Genomic DNA, 18,512 nt, shown 5'->3' on the forward strand with positions numbered 1-18,512 from the left:
TGTTACGACTGCCTGCGGCGCTCCGGGAATGAGCGATCACTTTGAAATATAATTGAAATTACAAGAAAATATTAATATACGATTATCATTGTCAATACCTCGTTTGATGGTTACATATTTCAACATTAAACTTCTTTATTTATTTTATTTTTTCTTCTTTTTTCAAATGTATAAGGCTTTAACATCGATTCACTGTTGTACCAACATAATAAATTATCAAGATATATATAAAAAAATATATATATATATATTCTTTCATGTTTGTATAGGGATTTTCTGTTCATAACTGTAAAAAATCGATTTTTACGTTCTATGCCCAGAACTATTGTACATTTTTCGGTTACGGTTAAAACTACTGTTTGGTAGAGAATATTGAAAATTTATTGCCATAAGGAGCCAAGAGGCCGTCGAAACTGCAATGCGGCAATTCACTCGTAATTTATAGAAACAAAATTCTGAGCGTATAATCTCGTTGTCCGAGCGATGCCGCGGAACTGGGCCGATTAAACCTGACCTAGAAACAAGCGCCGTCACGTTTCTAGCTCCGTTAATTCAGATCGTGACGCAAAGTTCAGCCGCGGCTCAAATTCACAGTATGAATCGATACGAACGGGAATGAAGGAATATTCACGTTACACACGTGTGGACAAAACTCTACATTGACACGTGAAAGTTTATTGCAAACATTGACAATTGTAAGCTGCAGTGCGACGTTTCTTGCGTACAATTAATTAATATAAATCGATGACTCGGTGTCGGTTCTATAAAGTAATATATGTATATATATTGTAACGTACTTTGACGTTACGGAAAATAAATATGGATCCGCGAGTTTAATTATCAAGTCAAAAGAAATCAAGAGCGTGAATAAAATGTTGTGATAAATGCTTCAATGCAAGATATGTGTTTCTCGTTTAAAGTCTGAAACAAGACTGTTTTTGCAATAATGTTGGTTGACGCAGCAACCTTATCCTTTTGAAAGACATAAGAGGTTTATAAACGTCTTTTATCTATGCTGACTACTAGATCATTAAAGAGGGGGCAAAACGGGTGATTTCACCCTGTGTAACAATATATATATGCATATAGATACTATATGTATACCCGTGTTACAAAGTGTGACTTTCATTGAACGATGTTATACGTGGGTACAAACGCGAGGCGTCGATTAAGTTTAATTTGCCGCGATTATACGACTCGTTGAATCATTCGCTTATACGTTTATATACCGCACAACATTGTCATAACGTTAGTTCCCTATATCCGTCACGCGTGAGTACTCGACAGCTTTTTGTCGCGGTATTTTATTTTTTTTTTTATTATTATTTGTTTTTCACCCATTGTTTTACTCCGCCAATTCTCTGACAACAGATATATATATATATATATATATATAGTTGCTAGAAAATCTGCAACTTCTACACACACACGCACGCACACACACACACACACACATGTATATATATATAGGGTGATATGATCGATAATTTCCAACATATACATTTCACCCCTGGAATCGATAAATAATGATGAAAAAACAGTGTCGGAATTACTTGAGATTTTTGGATTGATCGGAAAGGGTGCTGAAATCAATTTTAAATTCGAAAGAAAAAATTCTCAATCTTCGAGTAAGAAAGAAGAAAACTATCGTTTGATTAATATTATTTAATCGGAATAGAAGGGACAAAATGTGGATTGACCGAGAAACGAAATATTTTCAGCAGATAAATGTATTTGATGGTATTCTTATCACATGAAAAGGTTATACACAATATATTTGTTTTGCACAAAATGTTCATATACGATATAAACGTTATAACGTAACGTACGTCATTCATACGTTTGATAACAATCGCGGAAAAAAAATAAAAAAGTAGATAAATAAAATGCAGTGCGGCGGGCTCTAAAACGCTTTTCATTTATCAAATTGATTTCGAGACCGTTTCCGATCAAGCTAAAAATCGTAAATAATTCAGACACTGTTTGGAATTCGTTTAGACTTAAATCCAATTCTGTGCATGTACATACGGGATGTGCCGAAAAGGCCGAGAAACCTTTGATACTTTGATTTGAATTCCAAATGCTGAATTATCCAAAAACTTGCAATGAATATACTGTAAAACCACAAACATAATTTTCGTAGCTTTATTCCACGCATCGTGTGACTTTTAGATAACATCAATTTCCTACGCAAAATTGTGGCTAAATATTCGATTACTCATTGTCTATTACAATAAATTGTTAATGGAATATCGCCAGGTCAAAATCAACGAGAAAATATTGTGTTCTATTTTTATGTCTTTACTTTAATTTTCCGCTCGATCGGATAAAAAGGGGTCCAAGCATGTGTACCAGCGTCGAGACTGTAACTTAAAAGTGAAATTTTCATTGGGCAATACGAATTGCGGGTGATCCAGACTCGCTGCAGGCTCGCTCGAATCCATTGCGTAAGATCAGAGCAGAGCGCGGCGTTCGCGCGAGTTGCTTAAATCGTTTTTGCTCTTTTTCTTTGTACATAGCTTGGCTGTTTTTTCTCCGTTCTCTTTCTCAATTTCATTCGAATGAATTTTCCCGTTACGAAAATAAGAAGACAGAAAGAAAAAAGAATAAATGAACAATTGATTTTTCGCATATATAGTTCAAGGGTACAAGAGAGTTGGTATCTATACGTACAGGCGAATATCCACCGCCATCATGCCTTGATTACAGCTGATTATCGGGTTTTTAGTATTGTGGCTTTATACGATTACAGTAAGTTTCAAAGGCTGCGGCATTTGCGTTTCAAATTCTTTCAATGAATTACAGAACGAGGAGAAATAAAATTAACAAAAAAGAAAGAGAGAGAAAAGGCAAACCTCGATAACTGAAAATTCATACGACGAATACTTGATACAGGTTACGCGTGATAATACATACTGTATACGTAACCTACGCGTAGTCAATTCGATGAGGGAAACAGCGATTTCTAGGCGAATAAAATCCTTGACCAACGCTTGCGTATTAATGTATGTATGTATTTCGAATTCGGGTTAACTCGGCAGCATCGATTTCTGTTGGTAGCGGCATAGCCGCCGCTGCCTCGGCCCATTTACAAAAATAAAACATCGCCGTATCCCCACTTCTATGCCGTTACATGGTACATGTAACGTAGTTTGACAATTGGCATTAAGTAACCTTTAATTTCAACGATCCCTGAAACGGTGCGAATACTCTTATACATTCCTGTGTAATATTTTGTTTTATATGCGTATTATATGTAAATATAATCTGAAACGGTGATAGGATAAAGAAAAACTTTGAATAAATTGTAAATCGTGTAAATTTATAGGCCGTGTGCCGCATTGTACGTATACCTTTGACGCGCAAGAGTCCTTTTATACACATCTACGTACGTATGCAATTGTGTACTGTTGTGAAACAGTGGCACAATGATTCGGTACAAATTTCATTGTCTACAAACACTAGGGTGACTCGTTGTTTCACTTCTTTTTAAGATGCTACTCGAAAAAGTTTTTGGTAAAAATCAGCACAGAAAATGAAATAGGGACATTAAGGTGGTACTCCTTTCTCGTTTACAAAAATTGTTATCCATATTTCTCCGAGACGATTAATCTTTCGGATAAAAGACGAGAACGGACAATTGCGGAATTGTTAGGCGCGGTCTGCCGTTGATTGGTAAATGATTAATTGGACCACGATGCAAATAAATAAACTAATATAAGTATACAAGTCCGTAAGGTGTACACGTAAAAATTAATGAAAAATATTTCGACAATCGGTAGCGACCTCTCAATATTTTCCTACCTTCTCCAGGTCTTACAATTTTTTTTTTCTTTTTTTTTTTAATATTTGTCATAAATTGTTCAAGTAGCACTTAAACGAATGCTGCATTTTATTCCCTTCTCTTACTCGCAATTGTATTTGTCGTTATTCACGAATGTGTAACACGTGTTTACATTCGTACAAGACAAGGCCACACTTATATTGAATAGAATAGGTATTTCATTTAATCTTTTTTTTTCAGCTTATCCACACTATTTCGACCCATTGTTTTTTTTTCGATTAATGTAGTATAGCCGTTGCCCTGATAATCGGTGTGTATTCGGATTAAATACTTGGATTATGCAATCAATATCCGAGTTTACTATTAATACTTACCTTCGGATGCGCATGAGACATGCGAGTGTGAGTGTATAATGAAGTAGGGTAAAAAAAAAACGTAATGAATTTAAAAAACCAACGGAACGCGCTGTGCCGTCTAAAACTCGGTGTCGGTGATGTATATATTTGCTTCGAATTTAGTCCGTATATAATGCGGTGAATTCTTGAGGAGAAGCAACAGAAAAGAAAGAGGAAAAAATAGTAGATTACACATGTTAAGCGTAACGATCATCGACACGTTTAGATACAATTGTCGAACCTTTTATTATCAAAAATTATAAATTGACGGCACAAATTGTGAATTTCTCGATGATACAAACCAATTGCTAGAAGGTTAGGCACTGCAAATTTATTTTTTCGTAATTTTAGAACCAAGGAACGAACAGATACGACCAAAAAGGGTCAGTAACTGGGACACTCACCTTACACGCGAACTTATATAGCTGTGAAAATCGATAGGGTAGTCGGAACGATTTCAGAGGCGGGCGAAGAGTACGGTTCGAAATCAAATCAGGAGTCCTCGTTATCCAATAGGAAAAGACTCGATCGAGTTACCCTGACACAGCTACCGCTCGGGTGAAATCTTATTTCAGTGCAGCTAACGATAAGTGATTATAAGTTCCTCGTGGCTGAATAGGAAGATAATCAACGGCTTCCGGAGAAAATGCGTTTAGCTTCTTTGACGCCTAAGCTTTTCAAATTTCCGATGTTTCGTAATGCTCAGAGTTCTATTTTCTATAAATTTACCGTATAACGATTTTTTCCGCTCTCGTATCTTTCGCATAATTACTATCGATGCTACGTGTTACATTTAAATATTTAACGATGCCAACACGACGAGACGAAGAAGTCTTTCAACGGATCACCTGTAAATCTTTCAAAAATTACTCATCACAATTTCAGTATTTTCTATTTGTCTATTTCTATAAAGATCTTCGTAGCTTAACGAACATAACGACCCGATAAATATTATACCCGTTACACGGCTATCTCGTAATACGAAAATTAATCAAAATAGTGCCGATTATTCGCCAATCAACCCTCTTCGAGTTTTCTCAGAGTCTCGATAAGTTCGTGCGACTTTCCGCATTATACGTCGGTCAATCGTCGCCGTGCGACAAATCTCCACCCAGCACGCCGGATTCCTCCTCGGCTTAATTCGGCGTTCTAATATTACCCGTATATATACCGCGGAATAAACTCTGAGTCAGGCTTGCCTTGCCCCCCAGCAATGGGGCAATGCCCTGATGCGACAAAGAAACGGTAAGAGCCTTGTGCGAAAACCGTCCTTGTCTCGGTATTATTACGCGTGCACCTAGATAGATAGAAATGTAACTTCTAGGTGTGTGTACTGTTCTATACAGGTGAACGTTGCGTCGCGTCGGGTGACACGGCACTTTAGAATTTTAAAATCATGATGAATACAGTTATTGTGCCATGCTTTGCGCCTCGACGAACAAAATTACGAACGCGATAACGCGGTGTCATTACTTGTTATACCCGGTTCAAGGATATCCGCGGGTGTGACGACTCGACAAATCACTGTAATATATTTTCGATATACAGAAAGAATGCTAAGGAGAAAGAGAGAGGGAGAGCTGGGAGAGGCATTGGAACTCGGTCAAGTTCGAATAGCATCTGTGCAATCGATGTGTCATCTATATTTGACTTTTAGATTTTTTTTTTTCTAGTCTTTCTTTATCTACTCGAAATCGTTGACAAAACTTTCTGTACTAATGGAAAAATATCACTACCGCAATGGATGGAACGGACATAAGAAGGAAACTAATCAACATATATGTAGCTGGTACGATAATATTATGTACCTACGTATAATGTGTAGAGAGCTATTTGTGTCACATTTGATGATGAACCTTTGTACAGGATTATTATTAGCGCCTACAATATATGGCAATAAAATTCATGAAAAATTATCGCAGGCTAGCTATTGGTTAAGTTGCGTACGAATTAAATATCCGCTTGCTGATTATCGTACGACAATTTTGTTTGATTGTATGTGTATAAGATTTTGTAAAAAAAAAAAAAAAAAGTTGTGGGTATATTCGTACTGAAAGATTTGCGGTTTTCCTCATAAGGTATGTACAATGTCATGCAAAAAAAAATGCTTCATATATTATCGTCAATCACCATTCTCATATAAAATTTTCCCACAATTCTTGTAAAATTATAGCCTCATTTGGTATTTTTCGTAAAAAATTTCTACACCGCAAAAAGATGATTATACCTACAGATGCATATACAGAGGCGAGTATTCAAAGAGCGTGACAGACTAAAGTTGCATGCAAAAATTAATTAACATTCGTCGTCAATGACTTTTCTTTTTCGAGGCGCTCGTTAATATCATTGTAATTCGCAAAAGAAAATGATTGTTATCAATTAGACGTAAAGTAGTTTCTAAAATTATAATTTATACGTACGTATGAAAAGAGCGAGAGAAAAAAAAGTTCGTGTGATTAAACCCAACGTAGTTTGAGGCGAATGCTATAAGATTATTAGGAAAAGTAGAACGGCCCCGATAGCCAGTAGAGATAACACTCGTCGCTACTTTCGTTAGCTCAGCTGACTTTGATCAGCCTCATTCCGAGCACTTTCGCAGAGCTGCTGAAGTATATTACCCGCAAACTGCTCCGTTATACGATTACTTTATGCAGTTCGGGTATATTTTGCCACCTGTGGTGTTGTGCATACATAACCATATATAACGTAAGCATGTCATTTGAAATTCTTATCGAGGTAATGACTTGCAGTGTGCATAATTATTTCTTTGTACGAACTCGAACATGACGAGGATGAAACTGTTTGTTCAATTCTAATTGTCGCCTCATTTGGCCTTTGGGGCGTTAAATCAAATTAATACAATACATATTACTACAATGGCCTTTCTTTGTTTGAACAAATTAATTCATTCGAAACATTCGGTTATTCTTATGTTATACTACCGTCTGAACATGCTGATGTAATCCGCCAACACATTTATTTATGAAAAAAACAAACAAAACAAAAGCTGTTCACTGTAAAGTATTACAGAACAGAGACGAACGCAATATCTTTATTTTATTATTTTTTTACTTTACTGCACGTGAAAAACTGGATAGATTAACTACACCGTGTGCACGCCCCTGGCAGACATGCGAAATATTTTATCCGAAAGAGATGTCAGATTGCTATCTGGTCGCGCAAAAAGGAGTGCGGATTCGGTTTTTTTTTTCTTTTCTTTTTATCTTTCCTTAACCGGCAAGATTTTTGCGCGGGTACAGAAAAGACAACGTAGATAACTCGAAACGGTGCTTCTGCACGATCTTTGCAGGGAAATACGCAGTGGAAAGCTATACGCGATTCTATGGAAGAAATACCGGTGTAAAAGATACGTGTTGCGTGAGTTTCGCAGTTACGGGATTTACAAGGCTTGGTTGATACGCATCGTTAATTAGACGGTGTGGTAAAGAGAGTTGTTCTTCGTAACGCGCGGCAAAGAAATCGTACTGTATTAATTCCAACGTACCGCAGTTGAAGCTAGGTAAACAATAATGCAAAATCTCACGTTTGTTACGTGAGACGGAAATCATGACTGTCAAAACAGTATCGATATCGCCATTCCGAGTCAGTAAACGGGTTTTTGTTTGGAAAAGAAGAGAAAAAAGAAAGAAAGATGCGGAAAGATATTATAATTTCAAGATTAACGGAATAGATATACGATATACGTATTCATTATACATATATACATACATACACATTCAAAATTTTGTCGAATCGAAAACATCAAGTTTCGAATGACAAACATGCGAGATTATAACTCAACATATATCTGTACTGTTTTTGTTGTTTATACTGGAACGTGGAAGCCGTAGTATCTTGTAAAAAGTGATAATGTTTCTAAATTATATACGTTTAGCAAATCCTTTTCACATTTCAATATAATTTTGGACGTGATAATAGTATTCATCGCTATTTATAACGATATATCGAGTTTTCTGCATCAACTACGAATTAGGCGACGAAACGCACGAGTGCAGTCAATAACAAAAATACAAAATGTCAACTTTTATACTTCGTACACACAATATTTGCTGATTCGTTTTATAATTCGAATTCGACTCTTTGTTTTATAAACGCGACGATTATGTTTATGCGCCTGTACAAGTACGCCTGAATGATACAAACTGCGTATCGTACAAAGACCAGGTTGAAAAAATTCGACAAACAAATGTATGAATGTCTATACCATCGGGATATACTGTTATTAGTATAATAACTTACCGCTGCAGTTTCCTTCGCGTAGGTGCAGGATGACGTAAGTAAAACAAAGACGAGGAAAAAATTGACACGCTTGTCATTTCAACACATGGATCTAAAATCTGTATAATATACATATTGCGTTTTAACGGGTGTGAGGTACCCAACTACCATACATGCGGCATATGTGTACCCGTGCAGGTAAACCGCGTCTCTTAAGCTGGAATAACCACTTCGTCAAAATCGAAAATGACCTATATCGGGATTTAGTGCTCTTTAGTTGCTAATTTGTTCCCCAAATTTTGATTTTGTTGCTCCAGTGATTTCGCCGAAATTAAGGGCGATGTCAAGTTTAAAAAAAGTTGGCAAAGCCAGGCAAACGGATGAAGGAATATTAACGGAAAAATGATGAGAATTTGTTGCTAATTAGTTGCTCGAACAATACACTCATTTCGAACTGAAAGAATCAACCCCTGCTCCGGAAACCATCGGTTTTCAACCAATAAATCACTGAATCACGTGAATCTGTCGTATCACCGATATTGTTGCTCAACCCCCAACACCCGAAACTCACCCCCATGCCAACGACGCTACACAGAAATGACAGAACGCAGGGATATAAAAATTCGCTAAAAATTGATTTCGGTTTAAATCCCCATATAGGTCATTTTCAATTTTGATGAAGCGGTTATTCCAGCTTAAGAGACGTAGGTAAACCTACATCTCTTACTTTTGTCAACGAATTGCCCAAACTACGTTGCGTCACACGGGCCGGCTCAAAACTACGTGGGTAATACGAGATATTCCCAACACGCGTTTAAATCAATCTACATCAATTTCCACAACCGGCCCAAGTTGGTTGCCCAATGACGATGACCGTCGTTCCGAAATCCCATCCATAGTCTTTATATTATATATACGGAAAATTGCGCCAGCGTGTAAGTATAATAATAATAATAACAACAACAACAATTACACACACGCACGCACACATATTTCAATTTGTTGTTTCCGTCGGAAACTGCAATCGTTACTTACTTAATTGACATTTTTTTGAAACCATGAGTTTATATCCTGCGGCGAATAGCTCCACAGTATAATTGATTTTAATGCTACCGCGGTACGTTGCTTTAGCAATATTCGATAACAGGTCATTTAACAAACATCATGTGCATCATTTTCTTTTTCTTCTTTCTAAGATCATTGCGTAAAGTTTCACTGCTCAAGGAGTGGGTAATTTCAAACTCACTTTTTCAACGTGCAATAAAATTGTACACAAACAATATATTTATCCACCCTTTCGCGTATTGCCAGACTCTTCTTCCCTCAACCAAAACATCTGCTACTGCCATTTTTATTTATTCTTTTATTTGTTTTATTTTTGTCACTGTACGTTATACCCATGATTATATCACCGCGGTACAGAATTGGAATCAAATAAAAGGAATTAAGAAATCGAGACACATTTTCACCCCGCCTCGTGTTCTTACGGCAATTTTTATTCCTTCTCGCGAATCAACTTTGCAGTTGTTACAGAGGTAATCGAAGAAATTAAAAAAGAATGAAATTAAATCAGATTATTTCCTCACGTTCGCAGCCATATTGTACGAACTCCACCTGACATATAAGTCGTGTGTAAAGTAAGAGTCGATTTTAAAGGAGTCGCGACTAGAAAGCGCGAGTGTCTGTCTGACCTGCAACGAGCTCGCAAATGTTAAATGCCTCGTGTGGCGTGGCTATGTATACTTGCAATAGACACACGTTACACCAGCTGCATGCGGACTTTCAAATAAACGAATGATCGTTTCTCGCTTTATAATTGATCCGTCGATCCCGCGTTGCGGAACGACCGAAAAGAAAGATCAGGGACATACAGAGATAGTGTAACAAAACCCACGTCGCAAAACTCTTTTACCATTTTACGTACAGCGTGATAGAAAGGCTGCTTATCGGGTCTGCGACGTGCGGGCATAAAGGAACTGGTCCATTAATCGCAAGCTCTCACCTTGCCGATTCGGTGACCAGTGACGTAGGCATAACGACGCTTGAAAGGATCGGTCGCCATCCATGGTCCATGGATTTTACGCTTATGTCAGACCACCTCGTCACACTCAACATCTCCTCGAGGCACCTTGAACTCGAACGATCCCGAGAACGACGTAATAACAACGACGATGATTACATAGCCGCCGCCGCTGACGCCTACGGCGATGCTGCCGGTGTGTATTTATACGGCTAAAAGAGAATTCAGTCGTCGAATGCGAGTCCGTGCGTTTTAAGCCGACTGCACTTCTTCCGCATTCGATCCGCAGGCTTGGACCAAAGGAATTATCGCCCTCGACACTCGACTCGTATCCATCCCCTGCCAACGAATGCTTGCCGACCGATTGCGGTCGTTCATCAGCATGCTCCGGTACGGAACGATGTTTGCCGACGCCAATTACACTCGACGCGCGTCTATAACTGTAACTAAAAACGAAAATTTTTCACATATATAAATAACAACGGACGATCGGCAAGCGGATGATAATGGAACCATTGACTTGCGTGCCTGTGTGTGTATCACTCGTCGCAGAGACACCGATAAACGCGCAAGCTTCGCGATATGCGTGATTAAAAATTTATTTCCTCAATTTTTCTCTTTCTCCCAATATATCTTTTTCTATCGGCCCCATTATACTCTGTTCACTGAGTCAAGTTGCTCGCCTTGTAGGCCTGACGCGGTAAGTCGTTTGTGAATTTTAATCGTAGATTGTAAACTGATCGATGGCTCCGGTCGAGCGTCTAACAACGCTCTATCGAGTCGAATTCATTGTCAGTACGGATATCGCTCCGGTATCATAGGTATCGAAAGGCGTCCACCCTGCTCCCGACTCATACGTACCTCGCACAACAACGCTTATTATCGTTGATTAATACGCGCTGCTCGTACACGTATCGACTTATTTTACACGCCAGGCACCTCATTCGCATCTGACATTGTCTCCGCGCCAACGAAACTTTTCAAACGGTATGTCGTTCGTTCGTTCTACGTATACGTATCTACGTACCATGTCCCTTTTTTTGTACGAAGTATTTACGCTTGTGCCGTATTGTAACGCCGATTTTCCCACCTCCGCGTATCTTACACGTACGTAGACGAATTTACGGTACATGAGCAGTGCGGTTATAAATCTGAACGGATAGACGGTGGTGAATGAATATCTTTGCCGACGGGTGAATCGAGGGCAAGCTTCCGGGGGCAACTGCCGGTTACAAACGCACCGCGGCTTTGATTGCCGATTCTACACAGTCGCGAATCTACGTATATCTCTGTCGATCTATCTATGCATACCTACACCTACGGTTCGTTTGTTGGGAAGATTGCCAGACGACCGCCTGCCCAGCATCACGTTTCATCGTCATCGTATTATCGTACGATCGAGTGATTTTCTAACGAGTATATATAGACATGTGAACCGGCAGGGGATTTCCTCGATCGTATTGTATAAAAGGATTATAGTTGTTATTATACGAGCGAATCGATTTGACTACGTATCCCTGGATCGAAGGTTTCGCCTCGTGGGCTGTATTCCGTCTTTTATTACAATTTTTATTCATCTTTCATTCGCCCACGTCATTAATATGGCGAAAACAACGCGAGACAAACCAAGGCCGTTTGCGATCGAGGCAAACAATCCTCGTACAGATTATTTTCATTTTATATATCCTGGTCAGAATTTTCTCCTCTGATTCTTGGCCTCCTACTTGTTTGTTTGATACCGACTGATCACTTCTCTGTCAATTTTCTTTCTACAAAACACAATAATCGTACAACACCGTGTCGTGTACCTGCCTGCACGGTTTGTTCATCCGTTAATTTGTATGTATATCGCATTATTTCCAGTCAACTGATCACGTTGTCTAATTTCAATATCATAAATTTTTATACATCCATAAAACAAAGAGAAAGGGATTCCAGACGGAGTTAACGATATCGACCAAATACGTGCCACGTTTCAAATCGAATCGCATGAATTCTAATGTTAATTTTAATCGCGTATAGAACCGAGGTTAATATATATATATTAAACCACTCTGTGCGTCCAGGCGGTGTCAATCCGAAGGACTAGAGCGATCGTAATTTGATTTACATCACGGCTACGAGGATCCTTTGATTTATCTCTACACATTAATCCGAATTTAAATTAACATTTAAGGTCACGGGAATCATAATTAGTGTTGGCTTTCGCGGACAAGGACGATCATTATATCAGCGTTGTCTACCAGTTGTTACGTGGATATACCTACGCGTACATCTGCATGTAATTTCATAAATCGCACCTTGTGCCCGGGTCTAAGACAACAGGCGTTGCACGTTTTTCAAGATCACGCGAGCTTAAACAGAGGAGTATATAAATCCGACCATCACCCATCGGATAATGCACGAGGCATAAGTATTCCGATTCATTTTCAAAGCTGTATAAAATGCCAGTCGACTAAGGCGTTCGCCCGCGTCACGTCACTCATCCGCGATGCGTTACAGGCACAGACATACATTGTTTGTTAATTTTGCACTCGTCATTGTGCAGCCAACAACCGATCTGCTTCTCCGCGCACGTTTCGTCGCCGCTTCGTACGTACGTAGGTAAATACGACCGAGCATCGCTGCTTGAATATTTTGCTTGCAATATACAGTTATAGTTAAGTCTGAAAATTCGTCTAGTGCGGTCAAACGGTATGAGTAAGGTAATTTCTAACCTAGACTCCTTCGACGGAGATAATTTCTACAAGTTTTCTCTAGTTTATGCGGTAGAAGTTCGACAAATGTTTCAACAATACGTCTCATCGATTGCAGTGTAAAAACTATTTTGCTCCAATTACATGAATGTTTACGCGATTTTCCTAAATTTTTGCTATATCTTTCTTTTTGCTAATTTTTTTTTTCAGTCGATCTGCAATGCGTTAAGTTTATATAATTTTGTCAGTAAACAATATTCCAGTTGCAAGAATAGGACGGTTTTAATTTTTTCTGGAAGACCTGACCGATCTGAGAACCAGCTAATAGTGAATTTTGGAAGAATGAAATAAAATTACTTTTCACCGACGATTTACACAATTTTTTTATTTCATTTTATTTTATTTATTTTTCATGTTCTTGTTTCTGTTTTCTCAAGTATACACTTTGTTACATTTGTGGAATGCTAGGTAATAAAATTAGTTTCTCACCATTCTGCAGTAGCGCGTGTATTTACAAGCCATTAAAAAATCTAATTGAAATATTGACAAGCAGTTAATTATCGTTAGTCAATCATTACCATTTATGCCTGCCACAACGACCGTACATGGGCAATCAACCGCAGCAATTTTCTGAACGAACGCACCTGCCTATACTTTGTACTAAAGTAGTACACCTTCAGAATAATTGACATCAGAAAAGGCATGTTTCTTTTTTTTTTTGCAATCTTGGTGCAACGGGTTTAATGAATTGTCGTTGTAGGTAGTTCAATAAGATTCCTATTCGTCTCGTACGAAGAATTCTAATTGACTACAGCAAGAGTACGAAAATGTAAATAAAAAATAAAAAATTAAACAAACTATTGAACTATTTTTATCATTTATTTCAAGTAAAATTTCCGTCACCCATTTTCAATGCCGGTAAAAGCATTAATTGCCGTTTGCATATTCATATAATGTAAAAGCATAATTAAACGATTATGGGTATCGCAGGTAAAATTTATGGGTTCGTGACTACCGTTTATCCAGACGTTTCTTTAATCTAACAAGGAAAGAGGCTGTAGCCGGCAGGCGAATGTTCAAGGTTTCGAAAATGTGACGATATAAATTAAAAAAAAATTATGAGCAAATTTTTTACAATGTAATATAGTTCGATCCGTGCGTGTGTAAAAAAACGCAGGTTTGAATGAGCTGCAGAAGAGAACCAGCCGCTAAATATTGTATCATGGATTGTACACCCGAGTACAATCGATTTTGACTACGTTATTAAAATAGGCGTAAGCCAGTCGCTAGTGCCAACCTTATTTTCGATCCGGTCAAATTAGGGATGGTCATAATCGACTTACACGGGTGTACATAGCCGCGAATTGTTTCTAGGTACTAGTAACTTTTTTCCCTCCTCTTTTTTTCCTGTACTTGTCGTGATTAAACTTAGACATGAGATATGGTATTGACCTTCGCCTGCACCGCGGATCTGATTAGGTATTTCAAGGTTTAACGGCCTGAAATGTAGGGCTAAGTGCGTGGCTACTTTTTTTCTTCATTCCTTTATACGCGATCAAATCACACGCGTACAGCTCCATGCGTATTTCAATGTTTCGCGGTCTCGTCGGGATAACTTTTTTTTATGCCGAAACGTTCCACATTCACGACAAGAGCATTGACAAAGAAACAATTTGTTCTCAAGGTTTACTGCGACAATCTTGCCTCTCGAGGACTTTGATACCTGATCGGAACGACACCGAATGGCCTCAGCATCCTTGATCAATATTCAGTTATTGGCAAAAAATAACTTCGATGCCACTGATTATTGATGCTGCGCTGCAGAGCTCTCGTTGCATTCGTGAGTAAGGCCATAAGGTGAACAAACCTAACGAAGGTTTACCAATGGCAATGGCATTGACATTTATTATCGCACTGAGAGAAACTTCATTTGTTATAATTGATTCAAAATTTGTGTAAAATGGGTATCGTTGTCAGCAATGTTTCAAACGAGACTGAAGCTAGCAGCCAGAATTAGCAGCCAAACGTTCTAATGTTCATTCGAATAAAATAGTGAAGTCCGAAAATAAAAATTTTGTAAAATACCTTGAATCCCTGATACTTTTATAGAATTATGAGCATAAAAATTAACTGCATTTTTCTATTTCTATAAACTTTAACACGTTTGGCTGCTGCGTCAATTTCATATGGTTCAAATATACCTCGATTTGCAAAAAAAAAAACGTGATACATGATAGTAGTCATTATTAAGTTTTCTGGCTATTGCTGCATTTAATCGTGTTCTTCAGTTTACCAAATTATTCTCAATTTAATAAGGCCTCAATATCAATTTATTGTAACACCAATATCAAGTGCTTGCAGTTATTACCATAGTCAAAAGAATTAATAATGCATACCAGATTTTCTGACTAGGTACAACTATAATAAAACTGATTTTCATTTCGTACCTATATCCATATATTTTGATTGCGATAAAAATTGGTTTTAGGGACTGCATAGTCACAAAAACTAGAAATTTATCCCAGTGTAACGTTTGCCCTTAATCGTACTACCTTCAGAGTTTTATATTTCCGCTGACCTTCTGTAGAGGTAAAGTTTTTTAAGGTGTCGCAGTCACGCGGTTTTTAATCTTGGCTTAAATTGTAGTCGGACCTGGTTGCCGAATCGCCGGCTCATCGCTCTGCGGTTTTGCAAAAATAAAAAGATAAGATTGTACGTAACAAAAATATCTAGAATGATCAAAGCCATCGGCAATAAGCGGAGTGGAAGGGACCAGAAGCCGTGAACCTGTGTTCGATATGTCGGGGTTGGACGATGGAGGTGATCGAGTTTTACATAGGTATGTTATACTACACATGTGTAACATATATACGAAATATTCGTACACGTAATTTATGCAGATTTTAAACTTACGCATGTGTACGTATTACCTCCATTCGGTACGTGAAAACATGCATGCACCTAAAAAGGACCGGGATGAAAACACAACTTACAATTAGATAATTAAGCTTTGTAAAAACAGATGACAATTTTCAACCGATGAAGCGGAGAAGTACTTTTTGTAGTTTTCGTTTACGTTAATGACGCGTTTATGATAAATGAGGGAATGAAATTTAGATGCGAAGATACAACAGCCTTACAGTTTGACCAATTTATTCGTCAAAACATAGCAGTTATCTGAAAAAAGAGGCACGTCCTTTGCGATAATTATTGTTCTAAATTATACTCCTCCTAATCACTTCTAGTTTCACATCTTGAACACTAAATATCGCCGGACAACCTTACCTATTTGTCTGGATGATCATTTTTCATTGTAAACGTTCACCGTAGCGGGGGTTTCATCATACGCAACGTTTCACGATTCAAGGAAATCCCGTGACAACTGGTATTTATACAAATTCATGATTTGTCATTCAAAATTTTATATGTCATCGACCGTCGCTAATGGGACCGTGACACACCTCATTTGATAACCTTAGAAATCTGTATCTAGAGAAACAACAATAATAATAACGATAACAACGCTATCAAAGAATCACGGGCCAATGTACTCGGCGTTATAATGACGTCTGACGTTACTGGCATATTAAATCTCATCAAATTCCGTACGTGAAAAACTGTGAATTTGATTGTATGCCTTGCCTCGCCGCATCGTTAACTCGCTAAAATTACGTTACATTACTAACGGAACAGAGGTGTAATTGCGTAGGAACATACATGTATAAAATTGTTAGGCGAGTATTTCAAAAGTCCGACAGGTTTCCAGGATTTCGTCAATCTCAAACAAGTCGATGTCCTTGGTCAATGGATGAGGATAGAATGCACGCTTACACAGACACACACAGAGACATTTTCCTGTTCGAAAACCGAAGTGGCCCGCAAAAATCTCAGAACTCGATATCCGTTATGCATGATTCGTGCAACGGGGGGCTTGGTTTAGGTGAGATTGAGTAAAAGTTCGGGTCAGTCGTTAGTGTCGCGAAGACCGCGAGGAAGGACGTCAAATATCCGTCTTGCTATTTTGCAACTCCACCGAAGGCTCACTTGTTTCAGAACGAGTGTTCCTATTTTAAATATTTGCTATTCCCCGGCGTGACGCGATCGTGGCAACCCAATGTCAATCCGCTCTCAGTTTCACTCTTTTACCGATTAGTTGCCAGAGACTCGCGACCGGCGACCAACGAGTCGTCAGTTTTGCGCCTGGATGTTGAAACAACCGTTTGTCGAGATATTTCGAGCGCTAATCAAGTTTTGTAAATCAGTGTACCACGTTCGTCACCGAAGCTTGCGAAAAATCCCATTCAAAACGGGTTCCGTACTGTCTAATGTAAGTGTTCATATCAGCGATTGGAATAAATCTTTGCCTAAGTGTGCGTCTCCGATTAACTTATGATTCGTACCACGTGCCAGAGTCAGTGAGATTGATGTTATAAACGCGACAACCGAGGAAAACATCTTCCGATTCTACGCACAATCCAACAGCTGTCACTATAAGGACTATATTTTTGCCTCTGTAGTATAAAAATTACGCCTACACCTGTTGGATTTGCTTGTTTACTGTGCGATCAGGATCCGTTACTCGTTACATCAAATTAACTGTTCAAAGTAATTCATGTAATTTTTAAACACAGCGTCTCCTTGTAACATCGAAGACTATAATATTGAATAAAAGTAGCTATAAAAATTATTCTGTATAAAATACTCATATAACTGTTGAGTCTTCTTTTATGCGTAAGCATTACGTGCAGTATTGACTATTCTCGAGAAATTAACCATTCGGAGTGTTTGCTATATTGTTCAGCAACAATGAATACAGTTGTGATTTTAACATTGACACTAATTCGAAATTCTGACATTGACCGGTTGTCTGCAGCTGCGTCGAATGTGTTGAAATGTGTTAGTTATCGTCATATGGTTTTTTTTTTTTTTTGTTTTTTCTTTTTTTCCAATTATACGGATTTGTTTTTTAAACGTGTACAAATAACCACTTATAACTCATACGCGTTAAATACAGTATAATAAGAAATCATACTCCATGAAGTACAAGTCGTTTGTCAACTTCATGCCAGCAATGTAAACTCGAGAATCGCGACCGACAATAAATACAAAATGAACAAGAAACAGTTAGCTTCTTTGTCCGCGAGTCCCCCAAATGTACATAGCTGGAAATTTACCTACGTTTTAAAAAGTTTAACTGGCGATGTTCCCAAGGAGTGAGGAAATAAAAAGATATCTGGGTTTCCCCGCGCATCAGCGGTATGGCGTTTCAGTGAGATATAAACTGATCTTACTTACCGTACGTCTGTTCGTGTGAGCGCAGAATTGCTACAGAGAAAGCGAGGTCATATCAGGAATAATTTCAGAGCCGATAAAAAATA

General features: G+C 38.2%; 1 protein-coding gene across 3 annotated transcripts in view; it reads left to right on the forward strand.

The window, feature by feature from the left end:
• Window positions 1-18,512, forward strand: part of LOC124306724 (protein fem-1 homolog CG6966) — a 29,562-nt gene that overhangs the window by 5,428 nt on the left and 5,622 nt on the right. Inside the window, exon 1 of one of the 3 annotated variants that reach the window (XM_046767669.1) lies at window positions 14,930-14,974. The exons of 1 other annotated variant lie outside the window; for it this stretch is intronic. In XM_046767669.1, the coding sequence (XP_046623625.1) occupies window positions 14,945-14,974 (30 nt within the window). In that variant the 5' untranslated portion in view covers window positions 14,930-14,944. Of the gene's footprint in view, window positions 1-14,929; window positions 14,975-17,133; window positions 17,462-18,512 lie in introns of those variants that run through there. One more of the 3 variants, XM_046767666.1, reaches the window with a different exon arrangement.

This window comes from Neodiprion virginianus, chromosome 6 (genome assembly GCF_021901495.1).
Source record: "Neodiprion virginianus isolate iyNeoVirg1 chromosome 6, iyNeoVirg1.1, whole genome shotgun sequence".
Lineage (NCBI taxonomy): Eukaryota > Metazoa > Arthropoda > Insecta > Hymenoptera > Diprionidae > Neodiprion > Neodiprion virginianus.